The 20,213-nt window shown below is 39.7% G+C and overlaps 1 protein-coding gene across 2 annotated transcripts; it reads left to right on the top strand.

The window, feature by feature from the left end:
• dtna (dystrobrevin, alpha) lies at positions 1 to 19,995 on the top strand. 2 transcript variants are annotated; one of them, XM_083928181.1, is made up of 23 exons: positions 1 to 170; positions 4,476 to 4,543; positions 5,324 to 5,404; positions 5,496 to 5,709; positions 6,062 to 6,147; positions 6,635 to 6,789; positions 6,899 to 7,004; positions 7,474 to 7,640; positions 7,852 to 7,976; positions 9,355 to 9,438; positions 9,677 to 9,745; positions 11,336 to 11,431; positions 12,569 to 12,650; positions 12,990 to 13,084; positions 14,040 to 14,153; positions 14,363 to 14,459; positions 15,335 to 15,358; positions 15,980 to 16,139; positions 16,234 to 16,323; positions 16,401 to 16,500; positions 17,561 to 17,675; positions 17,801 to 17,839; positions 18,837 to 19,995. In XM_083928181.1, exons 2-22 carry the CDS (start codon positions 4,477 to 4,479, stop codon positions 17,816 to 17,818), a joined length of 2,145 nt encoding a protein of 714 aa, XP_083784307.1. In that variant the 5' UTR covers positions 1 to 170; position 4,476; the 3' UTR covers positions 17,819 to 17,839; positions 18,837 to 19,995. The 2 variants fall into 2 exon arrangements, with proteins under 2 accessions (XP_083784307.1, XP_083784306.1); XM_083928180.1 differs by lacking the exon at positions 1 to 170 and adding an exon at positions 1,661 to 1,809.
• Positions 19,996 to 20,213: the final 218 nt, after the last annotated feature.

Raw genomic sequence — 20,213 nt, 5'->3', positions numbered from 1 at the left:
TTTCCACAACACAAGCTTTGCAGGAGAGCGGGACAAGATCGGCCGCTTCGTGCAGTGATGCAGCACCCTACACCAAAGAAACCCTGATCGCACCGCAGGACACGACCAGCTGTCGGATTCCTGGATGGAAAACAGTGATGTTGCATGACATGCCTCGAAAATAAATTGTGGTAAGTCTTGTGCAAGTGCGGTGCTGCTGCAGCTGCCGCTGGAGGCTGGCAAAGCTGCAGAGGAGCGACCTTAACCTACTTTGTCACAGCATGAGTTTCCCCCGATCAAGTTAAAGCGATAAAAACGGGGATGTGCGAGGATTAAACAAACATTAGAGAAGGAAGACGTGCATAAGGGACGATACGTTTCTGTAGCAAGGAGACCTTTGTGTCGCGTACACACAGGTGTCTCTGGCGTGACAGGTGATGTCTGAGCTGAGTATATAGGGTGCCTGTTGCCTTTCCCGTTGCCCTTTTTTACCTTTGGCAAGTATTGCTGTGGTGAATTTAAGTTATATGTTTTTTGCTTAATGTCCAGGTGACACTTGTCTATTCCCTGGACGAAATCTCTTCCCAAGCTTGTGATTCAAATGCATATGTCATTCTGTGCTGTCTATCACATCGCAGCACACATCACATTTCAGTGATTATAGGCTACTCATTTTTGAATAACTACCCTTTATAGTTTGTGCAAAGAACTCAAAAACAGTTAACAAAACCACAGCATCAGAAAACCGTGAACAATTTGTTGTTGCACTCTCATTTAACATCGGGGTCCTAAAGTTTGGGCCTTTTTGCAGCTGAAACCATGGCGATCATCATCAAGCGACAGAGAGCAGAGGTCCCTCCAGCAGACATCACAGGCTGGCACCACACAAGGAAACCATGAATATATAGGCCTATGCCGTGGTTTCCTTGGTGCCAGACAGGAAGAGGAAACTGTTTCACTATCAACATTGCATTTAGGCTATAGTACAACAACACTGAAGCACAGCATCTCTGGCTGTGCTGAGCTCTAATTAACCTTAAGTCAATGGCACAGCGCTTGTATTCCCGTCAGGGGATGGCATTCGGATTGGATGCCAGTTTGTATAGTCTCAAGATGTAAAAATAACTCTGGCCAATCAGTGCAAACAGCTGCAATGTAGTGTACTGTACTGAGCCGGCCAAACACAGATTTCTCTATAACTCAAGTAAGTGCTTGTGTTTGGAAATGTTGCATGACAAGTACATCAAGGAAGATGTAAATTAACAACTGTCCACTATGTGTTATGGAGCTGCTACAGAAATAGATTCATAATGTAAATAACTGACTTATAAGACATTGTTTCAGTTGACTATTCGTCCCAACAGAAGTCTGTGCATCATTAAAAGATAGAATGAATCATCAGTGTGAGACCCGCAGTGTGGTTTTGGCAGTGTTCAGTCTCTCTGCAATGTTAATGGTATACAATGATTTTCTCTTTTAAGGGCAGTTATTTTCTAATGCTGCCAGTGTGACAGTGCCACAGAGAAAGAGTAATGTTTGCTGGGCACATGCCAGGAAAGAGGTTTGGGATCTGCAACTAGAGAGCCAGTAAAGCTGTACAAGAATGTGGAGCCTTCTCATTTGTAGTTAAAGATAGAGGCAGCACAGGCTGTATCCTAGCTGACAGTGTCTAATTTCAGATATCTTCACTCGTCCATCCGGGCTGCTTTTGTCGTCATGTTTACTTGTTAGAAAGGAGTTTGTCTTGTGGGCAATTTGAAGGAGGACTTGGCTTTGTAATAAGTGAGCTCGGACAAGGGAAAGGAATACAACCATGGTGATTTATGAAAGGTATGTTGATCATCTTGCTTCCCCTCGCCATCGTACGATCTGTTTGTGTTGGCTGTGCTGGTTTAATATCTCCTCCTGCAATAGATTGTATCAAACTCAGTTATTTCCGAGACTGAAAACAGACCACAGAAGGTCACATATCTGGCACTTGTGATATGTTTGCTTGTGATGTGGAAAGGATATCAGTGTCACTATAAAATAGTGTGCATTTGTATACTTTTACATTCAATCACTGTGTAAGGTGATGAATGGGCTTGCATATCAATTCAAGATGACATTGGACTACAGTGCTGCCAGTAGTGGCCCGGCATTGCTTTGTATACATCTAAAACAGCTTTTTACTGTTGCCGTTGCTACTCAGAAAACACTTGCTAATGATGTGTCTTTTTACAGGGTTGTCATTTGTAACATCTCTTTATCATATAAATCCTTTTTTTTTCTTTTTTAATTCTTGTGTGGATGTTCTGATCTGTCATCATAATATGCCATTCGTGATTAGCTATTAACCTTTTATTTCTGTTGTAGCTTGCACTGGTTTGCAAGTGATTTCCTAAAATACTGCCCTTGATTCTTTAATTTCCGGTTCATTTATTATCTTCATCTTTTCCCTCGTAAACTGGATTTCAAGTATTCCTAGAGCTCTGTTACTGACTATTGCCTATACTGACTGGAATCAGAGGGGGGAAGTATGCTGTTGCTTGCTGTTTAACACAAGGGGAATTCTAATTTCCACTCCATCGGTCTCTTCACCAATTAATGTCAGAGTAATTTGAAAAAAAACATGCCTGAATGATTGTCTTGTAGAAAGACAGTTTTTCGAGCCGCTCGACCGAGAAGTGCCACTGCGCTCTCAACTGTTATCCTGCCGAGCATTATCTCATGAAATATATCTATAGTGACAAACTACAAACTTTGCCTGTCTGCAGTGGGAGGTGTAGTGTGTGTGTTGGGGGGGTGAGGAGTACTATGTTTTTAGGAACTGAGCGGCTGGGATCTTTGCTGCCATGGCAACAAACCACATGACTAGGTGTATTAGATTGCCTCGGACAGTGTGCAGTGAGGCATGGTGTGAGCATTCTCTCTGCTGCTCTGCCCCTTTGAAAGTCTTGTTCTTGTCTTACTTAAGTTTTTCTCTGCCCCCCTCTCACATTTCTGATAAGCACTGTAGTGTGGTACATTCAATTTGCATACTTTACAAAGAACCTGAAAGAGTTAGGTCAGTGTGTGTTTACCAGGGCCAGATTTAACCTGCTATGGAGCCCTGGGGCAAAATGGGCCCCTGTTGTCCCCCCATTATAACCTAATCATTTGTTTTTGGTAATTTAATTAAGCATGGAATTGCACAATTACCTGATCTTAAGGACCCCTGTATGAGACAGGGCTTCAAGACCAGGTAATTATGCTGGTGTTGCCCAACCTCCTCTCCCAAACAGTGATCGTCCAATCATAGTTTAGCAACAATAACTTGGCACAGCAGGCCTTCCAAGCTTTGGGTTTCTCCACATGTTGAAGCTGTGTGCGTAGGCCTGGGAAGCGCATTTCTTCTTCCTTTATTTAAATAGTTTGAGGGGTGGTGTCCATTTTTTAACCAAAATCAAAAAACACAAGAGCAAGTGTAAGGAATGCATTAAATGGCGTGTTTATTTGCTCCAACCTAACTTGCAATGGTTAGCATGTCCGTTAGCATGCTAGCTAACTTCGTACTGCATACATACAGTGATTAATCTTACTTCCAAAGCCAGGGAGCCAATGATCATTAGTTTGTATAGCTTGCATTTTTTTAAAAAAGACAGCTGACAATAGCACATCCATTATGTTACATGTGGATCTATCCGACATGCCTCTTTTCCAGGCAATAAAAGATGCATCACGTGTACCGCCGTTGTCATCAGCATGTGTTCACAAAATAGTCTTTTTGGTCTACATGTTGAAGTGTCCTTGGGCAAGATACTGAACCCCAACTGCTGCTGTGTGATTATATGGTACCCTCATGAATGTGTGTGTGTGAACAGTGCCTGTAGTATAAAGCGCTTTCAGTAGTCGCTAGGACTAGAAAAGTGATATATACAGCTACAGCCCATTTTCCATTTACAGGCAGGTTTCCCTCAACCTGTGTCTTGCCCTCTCACTCCCGAGAGGTCCAGATATTTAGCCTACTAGATATGGAACTCGTCTGAGAGGCACTGGCCAGTTGAAAATCAGGACTAAAGTCGTGTTGTGTGAACTAGACAGTTGGGGGTGGGGGGCTGAATTTGCAGTGAACCTGGAACTCTTTGGGCCCCTCTTTGGCTGATAATCTAGCCTCTGTAATTGCTACTAGAACCTTATGTAACCACTTGATGACAGCTGTTTATAACTATTCCTAGGGGAGAGGTCAAATATGTAAACCATAATAATGTGTTATTTAAAGTCAAATGACGAAATAAAACTGCGAGTTGTCCAATTGAAATAATGTTGTTGCAGTATCTTTTCTATGTTAACCAAATTGTGAGTGTTTTATAGATTAATTATAAACAGTAGTCTAACAAATGCTTTGTAATGCTTCCGAGAATACAGTTCAATTAAGCAGTTCATGTATACAGTATAAAGCTGAAAGCAATAGGAAAAGCATCTTCAGTGATTCTTGGTACACAGGCTCTGACATTCCTTTCTCTCCTCTTGATCAGAATGACTGAAGACTTTGGGCCGAGCGGTGACAACATGGCAGATAGAAGGCAACTGTTTGTCGAGATGAGTAAGTACCCAGGGCCACAGCTCAGTGTAATCTATGCTGGTCTGTTTTACTCACTGACCATAAAAATGGCAAATTCTTCTATATAACTTTCTTGTAAAGCCATTATCATGAAGATCAAGTGTCTCTACCCGTGTCCCATTCAACATGACCTCACTGTTTACACAGTGTGGAGACAAACTCCAGTGGAGACCCAAAGTGTTTAATATAACTGTTCGATAAATAAGACATGTGGATGTGAAAAATCAGTTATACATGTAGACATAATGTATAATGTAAACATAATTTAACCTTGAAATTGTGAAATAATCTAACATCATTTTTGGCAGACATCTTGTTTACTGTTTCTTTATTGTATTTTTGATTTGTTTTCCCCAGTATTGTTAATTTATTTATCTCACAATATCTTAAACCTTGTCCTAGTTCCTTACTACATACTAATTCAATGCAGGTTTTGAGTACATCTTGTGTTCATGCTGTGATGTTAATAGACACATAACAACTGCTGGAGTGAAACAATAACATTAAACATTTATTTTTGTGAAAAGAAGCAGATTAAGCTGAGTTATAAAGATGTTTAGAATTCACAAAATAATGTTTATAATATCATAATATATATTCAGTCTGCATTCATTTATATGATTGCCTATTTCATAGTGTCATTTATTTGTTTGACATTGAACCACTTGGGTTTCCGTACACTCTCCCTCCAGAGCTCAGCATTATCACTGAACTAGCATTGACATTTCCGGTGTTATTTAACGATGAGTAATTCTTCCTCAGGGGCTCAAGATTTGGACTCCATACGATTATCGACATACAGAACAGCCTGCAAACTCAGATTTGTGCAGAAGAAATGCAATTGTGAGTGTGATGCAGCATATTTTTTTAACCACACAACTTTACTCACAACCCTTTCCATCAAAATGTTTATATTCAATTTTCCTGTTTCCAGTGCATTTGGTTGACATTTGGAACTTGATCGAGGCTTTCCGAGAGAACGGCATCAACACCATGGACCTCAACGCCGAGCTCTCTGTGGCTCGTCTAGAAGTGGTACTCTCCACTATTTTTTACCAGTTGAACAAGCGCATGCCCACCACCCACCAGATCAGCGTGGAACAGTCCATCAGCCTGCTGCTCAACTTCCTGCTGGCATCCTATGACCCGTGAGTAACACATCACGTGACACGTCGGCAACTGGTTGTGTACTTTCTAGTCTGAGGTTTAGATGTGAGTTAATGTAGAGTGAAATGTGACTCTGAAGTGTCTGCCAAAGAGAGTGAAAATACAAACTATTTACTACATAATGTCTCAACATGCTTATGTAAAGTGTATATTTTTAGAAACGCTAAAAGCCAAGATTAACATATTTTAAGACGATGCTCACTGCAGCTAAATGTTGCCTTTAAAGGTTGTGTCTTTTATAAGAATGGTTGAGTTGATAGGATTCTATGCATTAACATCTTATTTTTTAAAGATCATCTATTATAATGTAAAATGTATTTTGCTCCTTTTTAGGGAGAGTAATGGCAAGATATCTGTCTTTGTTGTGAAGATGACCCTAGCAACCATCTGTGGGGGGAAAATCCTGGATAAATTAAGATGTAAGCAACACAACAAATCCTTATTTTACTTTTAATTGTGAAAATGGCAAATTAAAATGTGATAAATCAGCTATTTATTTGGATGCAGTTTCTAGTGTAAGCAATGTGCTTTGGAATTTCTTGTTCAAACTTATTAGTGTCTGTATTTGCTATACCTCTATGCTCTATATGTTTAGCCTATTGTTCCTAAAGGAAGAAGCAGTGGTGATCTAGCTGTTCACGGCCAAATATTAATTATCTGAAGAACATGGTTTATTACAATATACAAAATCCACGGGAGCAGTCACAAAGGCTCGTGAATCACAACAAAAGGAGGGCTTCGTTGCTGGTGTATTATAACAATTGATTTGAATAATTGCTTTACTATGATTTGTTTTCTCAAATAAGTGGGATAATTGTATTGTGTACTGCTGTAATTAACCGACTGTGTTGGCAACTGACAATTAGTTTGATTCCTTTGCATAATATCTCCCTTTATTGTTCCCAGATATTTTTTCCCAGATATCAGATTCTGCTGGAATAATGGTTCACTCGCAGTTTGATCAATTTTTGAGGGAGGTTCTCAAATTACCCATGGCGGTTTTTGAGGGACCTTCATTTGGTTACACTGAACAAGCTGCGAGAACGTGCTTTACACAGCAGGTGAGGGTTCATTAACCGCAGAGTGTCTATTGGATTGTTTTAGCATTGACGTTGTGGAGGATGTTTCCGATTGAATCATTTCACTCTCCTCTGCACCCGACGTCAACAGAAAAAGGTCTCCCTCAATACATTCCTCGATACGTTGATGTCAGACCCGCCCCCTCAGTGTCTGGTGTGGTTGCCACTCATGCATCGGCTCACCAATGTGGAAAATGGTAAGACACCGCACAGAATATGTATAAATGGGGGAGCTAGCAGGGCTGGGAGGATGTAAAGTTCAGCTTTGCATCATTATCTTGAGTCACCGCACACACAATCAGTCAAGCGGACACGCACACACACATACATACCTCCAATGAAGATGACCCATAGGGACCTTGCATGCTGGGAACGGGTGTGTGTGTATGTGTGTGCACTCATCGTCACAAGCCACATCCACGTGAGCCGAAGAAACACCGTCACATGCTTACGCAAGCTAGTGTCGTACTGATTTGTGTGTATTCGCTAAAAATGAAATAAAAATTGTCACTAGAACAGAATCAATAGCGCATCTTTCCTTAAATGAATGTAAATGAATCCTCTTCTTTGTAGTGTGCAAAAAACATATCTGGGTTTACAATCACATCTGTTTGTGTGCATGTGTTTGTCCATCTGTGTGTCTGACCCCTCCTCTCCTGCCTGCAGTCTTTCACCCAGTCGAGTGCTCCTACTGCCACACTGAGAGTATGATGGGCTTCCGCTACCGCTGCCAGCAATGTCATAATTACCAGCTCTGTCAGGACTGCTTCTGGAGGGGGCATGCCAGCGGTTCCCATAGCAACCAGCACCAAATGAAGGAGTACACGTCATGGGTAAGGAAAGAAGAAGGGGAGGAGGAGAGGGCCGGGCTAAGGGAGGTGTGTCTGCACTGAACCAGTCATTGTGGCTATTGTGGTTCTGCATCACCGCAATGTAAGGATGCTAAATGTTCGATGCAGGTGACAGTAGTCCTGTAATGATGCCAATTAGAAGCCTCATGCCCTCAGAATTTCTGTGTTTCTGTCGCTTCTGTGTTTCTCCCAGAAATCACCTGCTAAGAAGCTATCCCATGCCCTCAGTAAGTCACTGAGCTGTGCATCCAGCAGAGAGCCTCTTCACCCCATGTTTCCCGAAATGCCAGACAAACCTCTCAACCTAGCTCATATTGTGTAAGTTTATGGTCTTTCCTCTCTCCGACTGCTATCTCAGAAATATTTGACTTTTTCTCCAGGCTGATAATTATCTTGTAGCTGCCTGGAAGTCTGAAGAGATTCCAGTCAATCTCTTGGGTCAGCTGATCAATGAGGCTTAATCATAGCCTTGGGAATGATTGTGATCTGCATCGCTGCTGCTACCTTTTTTCTTGACTTGGCTGAGGTTTTTGTTTTGTTGTAAATAATGAAGCAACAGCTTACACGTGCACAGACCTTTTGGCACTCTGGTGATTTTTATTCAAGGCAGCTACAGGGACAAACAGTGAGGCTACTTCTTGGGTGAAAAACACCCCCCTGCTGTCTATGTGTGTTTATTATTTTACCTGCAAATTGAAGGTAGTTGCTGTTTGTGTGTGTGTGTGTGTGTGTGTGTGTGTGTGTGTGTGTGTGTGTGTGTGTGTGTGTGTGTGTGTGTGTGTGTGTGTGTGTGTGTGTGTGTGTGTGTGTGTGTGTGTGTGTGTGTGTGTGTGTGTGTGTGTGTGTGTGTGTGTGTGTGTGTGTGTGTGTGTGTGTGTGTGTGTGTGTGTGTGTGTGTGTGTGTGTGCGCGCGCGGAAATGTTCATGTCAAACCCTGATTATAACCCTTAGACAGCCTAAAAGAATCAGGTTTTTGTAGTGTTGTAGAAATGGATATCAGTTTTGGAGTCCAGAGAATACTGGATTTTTGAAGCCAATACCAATATCAGTATTTGAGAAAATAAAAATCTGACAATGATGCATATCGTTGGATGTAGTTTTTAACAATAACACAGAAAAACACATTTTCTGACAAGGATCGAATAGCGAAGAATAGTGTCCAAGATATTGATATTCCAGATAGATGCTCTGAAATGCATGCCGATAACAAGCCAATAATATTGTCCTGCATATTTAACATGTTCCTTTTTTGATGAATTTATTGACTGATATGTCTACATTTAGTGTAGTCTTTACGCTGCTGGGCTGATTGTAATAAATTATTTTCATTCCTTTTCTTGTTCTGTACTTTCCTCAGAGATACGTGGTGAGTTTGCTTTGATTATTTAACACATCACAAAATGTCTCTTTTTTGACCCTTTGTTTTGTGCCAAGCATATACAGTATTGTCAAGTCCCTTCCACCCTAGTGTACTGACTGTTGCTGTTGTTGTGTTCATTGCATGTTTTAATTGTTTAGCACACCCTATATAACTAACCATATCTAACTTTGTTGCCACATACAGATTTGCAGTACGTCATCTACCAAAAAAATGTAGATCAGGGATTATTAGGTTGGAGGAAAACCACACTGACAAAATAAAAAGGCAGGGACATTTTAGTCTCTTTAACATAAAAAAAAATGTTTTTCTGTTCAGGCCTCCGAGACCGGTGAACATCACCAATGACTACTCACTTTCCCACTCCATGCCTACATCAGGGAACCCTTACTCCACCAAAAAGTGAGTGCACTCGTAACAATGGATGCCCTGGATTGTACAGCAGATCTTTTCAGTTTGCCTCTCTCCCTAAAGGCCCCATCCCCTGTGGACTCTGTGACCCACACTGTCTTTATTTCCTTGCCTTTTATTCTCCAAAGTGTGTGTGTGTGTGTGTGTGTGTGTGTGTCGACATTTGTGTATCATATCTTTTTCTTTCTTTGTGATTTGATTTCTTGTGCTGAACGTACATGCCTTACAGCGAGAATGATAATGTTGTGCAAAGAAAGCCTTTGACTGGGGCTGCTCCACATCTGTTTAAAGGGAGAGGGTAAGTGACACAGGTGTGCGTATGAGAATGCCTTTGTAGCTCAAATGCATGTGTGAACTAATATAGATAATAATCATAAGACATTAACTACAGTGCCGATCGTCCTAACAAAACAGTTTTCTTTTCGCGGGGTTTACATTCTTGTTCTCCAGTGGCTATTACAAAAACGCTAGATGAAGCATGCATCATAAAGATCACTGGCAATTAGTTTGGAGTGTCTATTACAATATTTTTATTCACACAGAAATGGGAAATGCTAACTGCCAGTTTCGAATGTAAGCTGCTTTGAATGTTCGCCTCAATCTCTTCTATGTTGAGGCTGCAGCAGTTAAACAGTTTAAGGCTCATTGTTTATGATGTATGTGAACACGTTTCCCTGCTTATATGAAATGGGATTAACTTGTTGTTTTGCTATTCTATGTTGTATTTTGGAAGATAAAAGTATTGTTCATGATCATGATTTTTCTAGTAAAATGCCTTTGAGCTCCTCTGCACCTGCGCTTGATACAGAAAGTGTTTCTTTAGGGAACACTGCTCCCTTTCATAACTCTTATAGTAAAACATACAGATGTGATGAGTGAGCATTTGTCCATGTGCATATCAGAGCATGTTACTGTTTGTGCAGACACCGTATAATACAGGGCTTTCAGGTGACGTGTCCTCCGAAGGTTGACTGGATATTACCAGGCTTCATAATGAGAGTTTTTAGTGCACTTCCGTACATCTGTAGTTGAGGGACAGGTTTTAAAAGAGTGGTCAAAATCAAAACAGACTGATGCTGATATATCCTGACTTTTTTCTAATGTTAGTTAACCTTAAAAAAAACCTTGGACTCTACACTGCCCATAATGCAACACAATACGCTTCCTAACCAGCCCCCAGTTTGTAATGCAGCCTGTCTGTTAAAGCTGCACGGATCAATATTTTTATACTGACAATGAATTAAAAGTGTACTGTGAAAGGGGTCGCTCATAGTGGCAAACCCACAGATTATTATAAGCAGGTCCCCTTAGCTCTACGGAGCATCTTTCAGCTCATTGTTTTCTTTTTTAAGGCCCACAATTTTATTTTGTATTCATTCTCACAACTTGCAGCAGGCACTGATAAATGTACCATGTACCTGTAGCAAACAGACAGAGGTTAGCAAGTGAACATAGTGGGGCATTTAGCCGCTTAAGAGGTATTTCCTTCAGGAGTTGGTAGAGAAGCAATACAGAGTTTACCAAAAGAGCATGCTTGACATATCTTGTGTGGCAGATTGTTTGACTTCAAGTAGTTGTCATAATAGAGCACTAAGTGATTGATGCTTGGTGTAAACATGTAGCTTGTAGAGTGTTATTTTGCTGGGCATGTCCTTAATCGTGCTCCTAGCCTTCATCGCTGAAGTCTCTCCCAAAAACATAATATGGCCTTGTTTCTCTCTAGTCACCCATGAATGGCTGCTTTTCAGCCACTCTCCTCCTCCTTCTCTTTTGTTGCGTTCTCTCCTTTTCTCCCTCTCTGCTGCTTCTCCCCTCTCGTCCCCTGTCCCTCGATTGTCACCTGTGTAATGTCATGTTTTATGTTTTGTGAAACCCTACACTGTTCCAGGTTAAACTACAACCTTGATGTTGCCGATAGACTTGCAGACGAACATGTTCTGATTGGCCTCTATGTGAATCTTCTCCAAAACAACCCCAAATCATGGTTAGTTTGGTTTGCCGCTGTGTTTGCCAAACATCAGTGGAAACCATGTGCTCTGCTGAAGTGCCCCCTCGCAATCCTTCCCCCTTAACCTAGCCCTATTCTGAGTGTGCTACAGCCCTAACGCCGCATGCTCTCACTTTTACAGACTTGTCACCTCGACCTTTGACACTTCTGTCAATGCATTATTGTTATTCAGCAGCAATGATTAACTTATTTGTATCCTAAATGGAGTCAGTTTATTTCTGACTAGAGATCCATATATATTTAATTTGATTCCAATGTGAAACTAAATGTTTCATATTTAAGTCGCTAGAGACCTTGCAAGTATACACATGACTACATTATATTAAATTCAACACTTGTCTCAGTCATCAAAAGTACATATTATTGTTTTTGACTGAAATTTGCGAAAGAAAAAAAAGTCAAAATAGTCTCGTAATTGTCACATTAAATCTGTAGAAGTCCAAATGCTCAGCGCAGATTAGTTAGTTAATTGGTACAATAATACTTTAAACACTTTTTGCTGCTGATTTCCTCGGATTTGACTGCCTCTTTAGAAGGTAATCTCTAAAATGACTTTGACCAGTAATTCTTGTGTAAATAGTTAAAAACAATGCAAGACTGATGTGAGGCTAGTTTTTAATTTTATCCCTGGGAATACATGACGTATTCTCTCCTCGCTGTAGCATTATTGCTTGTTTATTATTTTTGCAACGTCAGCCATCATGTGGCTATCTGAAATATGTTAGCAGCTCCTGCATATCTTTCCGTGTGAGTGCATTTGAGTGCTTTTGTGTGTGCTTGGAAATACATACCCATAGTTTTACTTTATTAGTGATTGGACTGTTTAAGTAAGCCTTTTGTTCTTTAACTACAAATGATTCCTTCAGCTCCACTTTTATGTAATAACCCAACTTCATTCCTGCTTTTGGGGTTTTACATAAGTAGCTTAGCATGATTACATGGGCCTCTGCTGTAAACCTCATGAAGCTTTCCTGCCAAAGCACTAATCTGACTCTTGAACAAACTAAACTTTCTTGGATTTTTGCTTCTTTTTTTTTTTCTCTCCTGCATAGTTTGTCTGCGCAGCTGTGTAGTAACTGTGTCGTGTTGTGACTCCATTTTCCTCTCGATCAGTTTGCTGGAGAGCAGTAACCATCAAGATGAAGAGCACAGTCTCATCGCCCGCTATGCTGCTAGACTGGCTGCTGATGCTGCGGTGAGATATAAGATATTTATTGCTCACGATATCGTGGCATCTTTCATCTGTATCCACTGCCAAAAATCTGTCCTTGATGAAAAGAGGGTTTAACTTACGCTGCTACTCTACCTTTGAGGGTTTCAGTCCTTTTTATTGCTAAGATTATGAAGGGATTTACAGGTGGTGATCATTTCTAACCAGACTTGTATGCCTATTTATGTTCTGATCAGGTCTTGATGGATGGCCGGTGACTTGACTGTTTTATTACCCCTGTGAGATATGATATAATGTAATGGATGACATCATCCAGAGGTACAGACAGCTCACGTGATGTCTCGTGCTTGGTTTCACCAACAGGCTCAACAGCAGAGGATCTCCACAGACCTCCCCGGCTCTCTGGATGCCAACAAACTACAGAGGCAGCTCATTGCCGAGCTCGAGTGCAAAAACAGGTCAGAGATGACTGCTTTGGTGACGCTGTGCAGTTGTCTTATGTTTGTCCTTTTTCAATTCCGTAGCAGGAGACTCACCTTGAGAGTGAATGGATATACTGTGTATATATATATATATAATCTAAATTCATAAGGTGATTAAAAAAAGCACACACTATCTCAAATTTTCTAGAAAATTTTCTGTAAAAATATTTTGAGTTTATATTTTGCACTAAAGTTCTTGACAAAATTACAAAATACTCAATATTTTCATTTGTTAACGTTTTAAATTCACACAGGAGTATGTAAAAAAATAGGCTTTACCAAGTGGTTATTTTTTATATAGACTTTTTATTTATTAAATTACCAGAGAACATGCTACATCATGATATATATGGTCATAGAGATATGAAATCATCTATAGTGGGATAGAATGTTTTAGCCATATTGTGCAGCCCTATATAAATGTAAGTGTACATATAATTTACCATTTAGGCCAATATCCTAATCCTACATTAAGCCATTCAATTCAGTTAATTTCCATTTCCATCACACACTCACACACTCAGGCAAACAGCGTTGTTACATACTGTATAAATGAACTGATTATAGCAATGGTGTAATTTTTCATGTTGACCATTTCACAGTGGTACACGTAAATATTCTAATGTGTCACAGTTTATTTCCTGTTGCAGTGTATGAGATGACATCAGCTGGCAGGAAATTAACAAGGGCCTAGACTGTTGCCTAGCAATGGAATTCCATTGAAAAGGGCTATACCTATAGAAATTATATTTTATTCTGGGCTCTTTTCAAATAAAAAAAAACAGCAACTTGCACTAATTAGGCCACTATTGTTTAAAAGTACCCCGCTGTTTTGTAAATACCCTAATTTTTTAGACGGTTGCAGAAGCACAGACCATGTCTTAAATATATATATACATATACAGTATATGCGTGTTTGTGCCTGTCACAGAGAAATCCTGCAGGAAATCCAGCGGTTGCGCCTTCAGCATGAAGAGGCTTCCCAGCCGCCACCTGACAGAGGTCAGCAGAACCCCACTCTTCTGGCTGAGCTACGACTTCTCAGGTAACTCAGCGTACTTTAATCCCGCACAGTGCAGTGCATTTATAACAGACATTTTTGCTTAGGCTGCAGCAGGACGTACATATTGTAATTGCTTGCCTTTTTCCTAGACAAATGAACAGCATATGTTAGAGTCTACAGATGCTCATACACATTTTTTTTGACGTGACATTATGGTATCATCAGGTTGTAAAACTTGTTTCCTCTGTTAGGCAACGCAAAGATGAGCTTGAACAAAGAATGTCTACTCTGCAGGAGAGTCGCAGGGAACTCATGGTGCAGCTGGAGCAACTAATGATGCTTCTCAAGGTACTGCAGAGGCGCCTTTCATCTCTCTGACTTCACAGTCACTCAAATACAGAACACTGATAAGATGCCTTCATGATTACTGAACATATTCTGTTTCCTGTGGGGAACGATAAAGCTGTGGTCATTTAGTTTCAAGTTTGCTTTTTGGGCTGAATCAGCTCGGTTGCAGTTGAAGTTATCATGTTCATAGACATGGACATGTGAAGCTTGCGTTTTATGTTTTTTTTTATTTGCAGGCAGGTGGTAAGCAATATGGCCAGATAATGAATTTCCTTTGCATTATAATTTTTTCCCAGCTGTGGGTGATCAGTCCAGCTAATGTAAAGCAAACACTGCACTTTGCAGATGAGGTAACGTGTGAGCAATTACCCAACATGTCCAATAGAGGGCATACATCTTTAACAGTCTATTATGCCGTTTTTTTGTCCATAAATATTAGAGCTACAAGACATTGTTGTATTCTGTTTTCATGTGAACCCTGGCTGCAAAACAATTTTCCCTATTGGGATAATAAATATAACTCCGAACCTGGCTATGAGTCCAGACATGTCATTCAAGAGCAGGATATTGAGTTTGGGATTATTCTCCATCACACTTTAAAAGAAAACACGTCCATCCCTCCGAGGATAACCTTTAGTGCGAGAATATAAGACAGGAGTTCCACGAAGCCTTCGTAAACTGCTCACTAGACTGGCTTAAGTGTGGAGGATATCAATCTAATTAGGCTAATAGGATCAATGTTAATCCATTAAACTTGCATGAGGAAGCCACATGCTTGTCAAGTCCTGGAGGAATTACCGGTTGAATTTTCATTTAGAAATACTCAATGTAATGTGGTTGTTGTTTCATGAGCCATAAAATATTGTTTTTTTCAGCTGGAGGAGGAACGGAAACATGCTGTAAGTGAGGACTGGGAAAGAAAAAGAGGCTGAAACTACACTTGTATTAAACAAAATAACACGTTTGAAGTAAATACTTTGCTTTTGTTGGGTGAAAAGTTTTTATCTTTAATTTGGAGGTGCATGATGTTCACCAGACGGCACCAATCCGTAGTTTGGTCTGTGGGAATGAGTAAAATGGCTTTTAGATAGAAAATCTGTTTTTAACAGCATGTTGAGGTTTTAACAAATACTGATGATAGAAAATGCAGCTTAATGACTCCACATATTGTACATTTCTAGCATGAGTGTAATGTTTCTTACTTATAAAGCTATTGTGGTGTACTTTAAGGACACATTGGCTTCTCTGTTGTCTTAGAAACATATTGAACTGAATGGTTTGTAGCTGTTTTTTGGAGTTTGAATTAAGATTCTTTGCTATGAACTGAGCGCTGTAAATGGAAAAGAAGTATTCCTAGTGGAAGGTTTGCTTTGTTAAGAAACCTTTTGATCCAGATTACTGTATGTTTTGTTCTTCTTACAGTCTTGCCATTACAGCATGGGTTTCTCTGTTAACAATGGCAACAGATACTAGTTAGATACTGGTACTAGTTAACAATAAAACGGTCCCATGTGTTGCAGACTCAGGGTCCAAGCTCTCCACGCTCTTCTCCCAGCCACACCATTAGCCGGTCGATCCCCACACCAATCCACTCAGAGTCCGCAGGCACGACCCCGACTCACACACCTCAGGACTCACTCATGGGCGTGGGAGGGGATGTTCAGGAGGCCTTCGCTCAGGGTATAAAACAGTCACACACATAGAAAAAGCATCTGGTTGTGAATATGGTATCCAAAATATGAAATAAAACTATTTTTGTGTGTGTGTTTCAAAGGTCCAAGGAGAAATTTGAGAAACAACCTACTCATTGCTGCTGACTCCATCACCAACACAATGTCGTCACTGGTTAGGGAACTCAATTCAGGTAAAAATTAATAAAAAAAGGTTGCAATTTGCTTTCTGAATTTGTATATGCTGTTTTAAAATGTCTTTCTTCCTCAGAGGGTGGAAGTGAGACTGAGAGCACTGCAGATTCAGACTTTGGACGTGGTGACTTTTTGGCCACACCCTCTTCAGATCCCTTCTTCACATATAAATCAAGGTACTACTGTAGGATGTGTCATTAGCAATCAGTAATATAAGTAATATATGGTAATAATAGTAATAAGTAATAACATTTGGTGTTGAGAGTGATGCATTACAAAGTAAACATTCTGCATTAGACTGTATGTGCACACTACAACAGGTCAGGAAATTTGAGCTTGCTGTCCCGGAAATATGGACATTATTTTTTCCTACTGTGATAAGAAATCACTGTCAAATGTCTGAGAAAAAAGTGATTGCATTTTACTCCCAAAAGAGTATTCAAAATTGACTTGTGTTGCTTGATTTGAAGGCCTGTCGAAGCTGCATTAATAGGCCTTTCATAACATATCTAGTTTGTTTTGTCGTTCCACTACTTACTTTTCATCATAGTGATGATGGTTACAATCCACAATCGTAGATACAATTTGGCAGTTGTCTTGTCCGACACAGTGCAACAGCAGCATTGCAATAATATATCTATGTAATGTTGCTAAATATTTAATAATATAGCTATTATAAGAAGAATTGAAACAGATATTGAAAGTAATGCAAAATATACTTTTTGTAGTATTGAATTGCTTTTATGTGCAGTAATTGGTAAAGCAATTGAATTACTTTTCATTGCTAACTTCCAGTAACTTGAACCACACTGATAATAATAAGTAAGTGATAAGTAATAATGAGTGTTCTTCTTCTACACTTTCGCTCATCCATTGCCGCTTAATCTGAAAAACTGCTTTGGCACACCATGCTGCTTCCTACTGACAGTCTATCTGCTTGGATGCCAGATATCCGAGTAGTGTTGTTTTGTTTCATTCAGATGTGTGTGCCAAATACTTTATACATAGGTCATCACCTACATTTCTATAAACCACTGATGTAACAGTTGTTCCAAGAGATTACAAGTCGGTGGGACTTCAGCTCTGACCGTTGTTTTCAATCTTCAATAAAATTGTGTTATTTTAAAATAATACTTCATTCCTGCTGTTCTGGTCTTCTGTCACAATACCTCCAGTGTTAAGGTACCCCTTTCGAGCTGGTGTCTGATTTTAAAGTGTCTGTTATGTGTCACATAGGAGTGCCAGCGCTGCAGAGGAGAGCTTTGAGAACAATCTGGAGCAGCAGCTGGAGGATCAGCTCAAGGTAGAGGAGCTAATGAAGCACAGGGAGGAGCCAGACAAAGCGTGCATGGTAAGTTTCAACTTTCCAAGAATGTTGGATGGAGAAGGTGGCACATTGTTTGTTTGGAATTGTTAAATCACACCTTGTCAATGCTTGTTCTAACTTGCTGCGTGTGTTTTGGTGGTGTGGTACAGGTGACGCTGCAGCAGTGACCGCATTACTCCAGTTGACTGGTAACTATCTGAAACAGCAATAAAAATGTATCCTCTATTTTACTGGTTCCAAACCTGGGGGTCCCGATCCCCACTAGGGGTCGCCAAAGCTTCACAAGGGGTCTCAGTCTCAAGTGCTGCAGTAGGTAAAAGTGAAAAAAAAAAGGCCAGAATTTGAAACAGAGTGAAACCACTTATTGCAGTCCTCCCTCTGTTCTGAGCCAATAGGAATGCTCTCTCTCGCTCTCTCAAATGACCTGTGATTGGCCAAAGTATCCAAGGGCGGACCTGAAAACAGCCTAGAGGAGCTGCAGAAGTCTTGTTTTCTCTCAAAACACTTTAATTACAATATGATGAAAGATTATTATGGATTTCTTGTCCAACAACACCAAAAATAAACTGCCTAACCCAAGTTAAAGATGTGTAAGACAACTTTTTAAAAAATATATTCAATTGGCTTACATCTCAGCATGCCATTCATTTCTTAAAAGGGAATTAAAGACCTGAACAAAAGCTTTATTCACAGAGCTTTATTCACAGAGCTTTCACAAGTATGCAGTTAAAACAACCAAGAGCTAATAGGACAATGGCCAAGCATCAGGGAGAAGAAAACACTGAATTTGTCAAAGAAAAACCCTTTTCATTACGTATGATTGTTAAAAATGAAATTTAAAAAAAACCCAATATAGAAAATTGTATTAACTATTTAAAAAAAATAACGGTTAACTGTTATGCATTGAATATAATATGAAGTACCCTTAAAATATGTCATGGAGGAAAAACGGAATACCTTACTGGTGTCATTCATTTTAGCAGGTAGGTCCTCATTACAGTGTCCATCATCATATTGTTACATTGACTTTCACACATAGACAGACGGTAATCAGAAACCTGAATAACATGCCACAGTGTTCAGGTTTCTATCTGAGTAGTCAAGGTAGCCTGTTTTGGATATGATCAACAGCACTCACTGTATATTACACCATGCTGTTAGTAATATGTTCTGTGTCCTTAACAGATGAGCAATATGAAAACAACAATAGTAGAAGACACTGGAAGAGACGACACTGGGCCGACGGTACAGAGCACTGAAGATACGAAGAATTAAGTTGATTAAATGGCTGAATCCAACCATAGAATACATTTCTGTAAAGATATATTTTTTAACCAACCAACATATTTAAGGTAATACTGTGAGCTAATGTAAAGAGATTAATTAGTGAGCTGTCTATTACACCACAGGTGCCATAAAAACCATATGACTTTGAGGAATTCTTTCTTAATTTTTAGCCTTTTTATATTAGTTGCCAAGCAAATGTACAACTACACTGTCAGTTCAGAGTGGCAACCCTGATTCTTTTTTAATTCTCATGTTTCTGCGAACGGGGAACCAGGTTTAAGTGTTTGTTTTCTGATTTACGATATAAACCCGCGTTGGAGTTGAAGTTGTAGATGATAAGATTTGCAACATTTTATAAATGTATAACTCCAAATGTAAACACTAGTCCATAAGTTTCTTACTGTTGCTGTCAAGTGGCTTTTGTATTGTTTTTGACTTGTTTTTGAAGCTGGCCAAGCAGAGTGTGTTTTATTTGATACATTAGTGATGATAATAATGCACACGTTACGCCTTAGCTGATTGGATGGCATCTCAAATGAGCTCATTCAAACTGTCAATGCAGCATGTAGCTAACATTAAAACACACCTGTTCAGCAGCAATGCTAGTTGTCTTCACTGGAGGTTAAACTCATTGAATCTGATGCTGGGAATTGATTGTCTGCAGAGGGGTTCAGAGTTAAAGATATATGTGGATTAGTTCTGATAACTGATACATTGAATAATATGTAACACAAAGACTTCCAAATCACTGAAATTCAAAGATTTACACTGAAGAAATTGTGTTTACTATCAATGGTTTATGAATTAAGATTCAATAATCTGCCATTGTTTCATTTGTTAGCATCAATGCGCTCACACACAAATCTCTGTGACTTGCATACCAAACATACACACTCTTGATGTATTTTCTGAGTGCGTGTAAAACTTTACTCAAAAGTGGCAAGCCAATCTAAAATCATAAATGTGTGAAATATATCTAGTTTGATTTTTGAGCAAGTTCATAGCAGTGATTTTGCATGGTGGTGATGCATAATAAAGTGTTGACACAATATCACAATTTTTGCCTATGAGCTCCTTTTCTCTTTCTTTTTCCATTCCAGACCGGTACACTTCAATTGGCTTGGTTTGGCAGTGCACATTTATTATCTGTCATAAATGCACTGTTGGCTGCCCTCAACCTATTGTCTATAATTCATCACATAGACCCACCATCTGAGGTAACATAAAGTCAGCCATCCAGCACTGAATCTCATAGCCATGTTAATATTAGGAGGG

Source organism: Echiichthys vipera (genome assembly GCF_963691815.1).
Source record: "Echiichthys vipera genome assembly, chromosome: 15".
Classification (NCBI taxonomy): Eukaryota; Metazoa; Chordata; class Actinopteri; order Perciformes; family Trachinidae; genus Echiichthys; species Echiichthys vipera.
This window is presented reverse-complemented; position numbering and strand designations above follow the sequence as displayed.